The sequence below is a fragment of the Triticum aestivum genome, chromosome 7A (genome assembly GCF_018294505.1).
Source record: "Triticum aestivum cultivar Chinese Spring chromosome 7A, IWGSC CS RefSeq v2.1, whole genome shotgun sequence".
In the NCBI taxonomy this organism is placed as follows: domain Eukaryota; kingdom Viridiplantae; phylum Streptophyta; class Magnoliopsida; order Poales; family Poaceae; genus Triticum; species Triticum aestivum.
The window spans coordinates 41,163,939-41,167,888 of record NC_057812.1 but is presented as its reverse complement, the minus strand read 5'-3'; the positions used below and the strand labels follow the sequence as shown (position 1 = coordinate 41,167,888).

The window sequence follows — 3,950 nt, the reverse complement described above, 5'->3', positions numbered from 1 at the left end:
TAATAGAAGGACGTATCCAATGCAACCATCTTTATGGTGTTACCACTGAACCAATTGATGAAACCACACTCTACAAGTTATTAAAAAAAATCTGAAGTTAATTTAGTATGTACGTACAATACATATTTACCATGTCACAACATATTCTGATAAATTACTGCAAGAAATGGAAGGTATCGGGAACCTTTTTGGCAACACCTGATAACATGACTGCTAAGATCGAAATGCAATTATTGTATGGTTTGCTCCCCTTTTCTTCTAGGGATCCAGAAGGGGGTTGCTTACGTTTAGCACTCGAACACATTCTCACTGTAAGGAACTATCTAACAGACAGTGATATCTGAAATCATGATCGATATATCTCTAATGTACGCTCGCTCTGTTTCTGTCAAGCATTGCTAAGCAAAGTTGCGCTATTCTTTTGCCAAATGGCAAGCTTGGCCTGTAAGGTCCAACTCCTACTTCAATTCTACACACACGCAGAGACTAGTTTTGTTCTCTCCTCAGTGTCATTATCTTCCTCTTATATTCTTACTACTTTTCAGGAAGAGATGGTACATGTGTCATTATCTTCCTCTTATATTCTTACTACTTTTCAGGAAGAGATGGTACATGCACAGGAAAGCAGAGCCGGAGGGAAATTTTCGACGTCGTATTACCAGCCACACCTCTTAATTGTACAACAAGCGCGTGCCACAGATAGTCAAATAGTAGTCTGACTGAATGATCTACATGACATGGAATCGAAGACATAAAATGATACTAGGAGATGTCCCCTTTAAATTCCTTTCGTTTGTAAACAAGCTTGTGCACCGGTCAAATACTAGACTAGAATGAACGAAACATCACAACCCCACCAACGTCTCAAACATTCTAACTGATCCAAGTTCTATACAGATTAAAATCAAGAAAGCGACATGACAATGACATGCTCAGTGCATGACGACGGTGTCAAAGCAATTGAGGCCGTCGAACGCGAGCTCGAACCCAGCACGCCGCTGCGCCATCTGCTTGCCAGTGAAGAAACCCTGCCCCTTCTCAGCGTCCGGCTTGATAGCCACCAACGGCTTCGTCGCGTCACCACCACCCGAGACCAGCCTTTTGACCGTGCCGGCGGTGAGCACCGACGTGCCGTAGCCGTCCAGCGGTGCCTCGCAGAAGACGAGCGCCGTGAAGAACCTCTCCATAGCCATGGATCCTCTACTGACGGATGCTTGAATCAGGCAGTCTGGAAAGAAGGATTCCTTGCTGCTGCTGCTCCTCGAGCGAAGGAGGAGATTCTTGTTTGCTTAGTGATCGAGCTAGACGTGGGGGTGGGGATTTTATAGGGTCACCCCGTGCGTGCCGGTCTCCGGTTGGAATTCGGAGGGCACGCGGAAGCAGAGTACGCACGAGCCGGAGTCTAGAGGATTGCGACCGTGCCGTGTGGGGTTGGATTAGATGGAGTCTACTCTGTCTCCATGCCTGCGCGTGCGGACCAGGACACCCGGGTTTGACCTCATCCGATCCGTAGCGTGACGTGAGGTTGAGAAGCACATCACCGTTGGATTAGATATTCCTTTGCTGATGTATACTGACTTTTCGGTCAAATCATATTGTCTCGGCTTTGAATTTTGTGGTGATACAAGATTCGGACTTCAACCTCGAAGGGGGTAGGTGTCACGGAATCCGTTAGTGTCCAATCTCTAAACCCTGCGCAAGTGGGAGCTACATGCATAGGCCTGTCTTTTTTATAAAAAAAAGGTTACCTTGGACTCTGCATAAAAACTGATGCATACAGTCATCTTTATTAAATTATTACTCAACAGAGTGACAAAATAAATAAATAGATCAACCCAAGGCCACCTTCTAGGAAAACCAAGTTGACACACCTACAAGTACTAAATGACCGTCTCAACGGACTTCATCTAATCCGCTGGCCTCAAGAAGCCATCCGCCTGACAAGCTGAGAGCACCAACTGGTCTATGTGTCACCGAATGGGCAAGCCTCACCAAAGGACCGCCGTCCCTGATCCATGGATCGCAGCCGTCGTACCAACACCGGGCAGCCTTAGAAGGGCCCCGCTACCGCCTTCCTCGGAGCCATCTGGACTTTGCCAGAGGGCGCCTCAGGCGGCGGCGAGGGGAGGAAGGTGCAGCAGGGGAGGAAGCGGCGTCGGGATGAGGTGGCAGCGAAGGAGGGATCTGGTCACGGCACTAGATCGCGATCGCGAGTCCCTTTTGGCCGGAGCCCGCCAGTCGTCCTATCGATCAGTCGTTCAGAGAAAATGATGCAAAGTCCATGGAACGGCTCTGATCCGAAGAGCCGTCGTTGGGGAGTTAATTTACAGGGGTGGAGCTGCATGGAGGGTCCTCAGTGCACATGCACTAGGGTTGAATGTTTCCCGTGTTATGTTAATTGTTGTGCGCCAGGGTGCATAATTTTTGCATGTGCCATCTTGTCGGACCCTAGCATGCCACCGACCACCCCATTTTACCTGCGCCCCTGCTCTGTCATACCATATGCACCGGGCCCCACCCAACAGCACTACCAACCACCTACATGACACTGGTTGGAGCTCCATCGATATCTTCTTCCGTGGTGCACATGAGGAGAGGGGGGGGGGGGGCGCCGACATGTAGGAGGAGTTTTTCTTTTTATGCGACTTGTCGAAGATGCTCGTCTCTGTCAAGTTTGTATTGATCAGGTAGATGGATGGATGATGATTTATAGCAAGATAGATGCAAGACGCTACTTGGCCCTCAATCAACCAACCACAGACAACAACTGAGGCCTGACGTGGCGACGTTGTGCTCTAGCCTCCCGTCGACCTTCCACAGACCGGTGACCCGACCAGCCAACATCATCCACAATCCAACTAAGACTTTTTTTCAGAAAAGAATAAGTCAAAAAACAACAAGGATTAAACTTATTTTTCTAGGCTTCATAATGTTTCAATCTCCTTTCTAATTTTATGTGTAATTTGCATTGAGGTCTGTTGGTATTTACCAAATGCATTTTCGGTGCTACTTGTTCATATATATACATTAACTTCTATGTGCTAGATGGCCTATACTAGAGGTTAGGAAAAACACTTCTATTCAGTACAATAAACCTCTTCCGTGGATGAATACAAGAATATGTGTGATAATTGTGTTTCTCTAGTTAAAAGAGATCACGCTCTTTTTCTGCAGGAGGATTGCCACATGAGTTGTTTCCTGAGAGGTCGAAATTGTTATACTCCCTTCGTTCCAAATTCTAGTGCGCACTTTGTTGAGCTGCAATACCAATGCATGCGCTCGCGCATGTCCTTTGGATCATTATACCCCTCCACCAACTCTGTCCAGATCCATGTGCAAAGCGTCTCAGCCACACACACTCCTGCATGCAGAGGAGGTTGTTTCACGCCCATCTCCAGTCACACGGCTATTTTTGTCCAAACAAGTAAGTAGGCACTACAATTCAGAATATGGGCAAAAAACTTGCACACACCATAAAGTTAAGTGAAACGAGGGAGTATCAAACTGATATTTGTGTATAGAAACCAACAAGAACTATGTAAACATACTACTCACTCCGCATGCAAAAGTTTATGTATGAAAAAGCAGCAGCTGCTAGAGTACTAGCTCTTCCAACACAGTTAGACAGAGACCTTATTCGCACATTGCAGCAACACCGAACATGCAGGTCGTATCCAACAACACATTGACAGAAACCAGCCACTAGATAGTCTTAGAGCTCCAGATATTTGTTAGTACTCTAGAGAACCATGGAGCAGACAACATAGATCCAATCTTGGAAAGTCTGCTCATATTCTACAAGCGTTGGAACAGGAAACTGACACACCTGCTGAAGAACTTCTGTAGTTGCTAGAGGGCAACAATATCACACATCCTCTAACAGGCTAACACTCCAGATAAAAAGCAGCCTGCACACCACTGTTTTGAGCTTTCAGTTCATGCAGCAGAAG

The 3,950-nt window shown here is 46.8% G+C and overlaps 1 protein-coding gene across 1 annotated transcript; it reads right to left on the bottom strand.

The window, feature by feature from the left end:
- Window positions 1-752: 752 nt before the first annotated feature.
- On the bottom strand, window positions 753-1,304 carry LOC123150524 (uncharacterized). Its single transcript, XM_044570365.1, has one exon. The coding sequence runs from the start codon at window positions 1,191-1,193 to the stop codon at window positions 933-935; it is 261 nt and encodes an 86-aa protein (XP_044426300.1). The 5' UTR covers window positions 1,194-1,304; the 3' UTR covers window positions 753-932.
- Between the last annotated feature and the right edge of the window lie 2,646 nt (window positions 1,305-3,950).

Coding starts and splice junctions, on each gene's coding strand:
- LOC123150524 (XM_044570365.1), bottom strand. CDS start 1,193: ATGGCTATGGAGAGGTTCTTCACGGCGCTCGTCTTCTGCGAGGCACCG.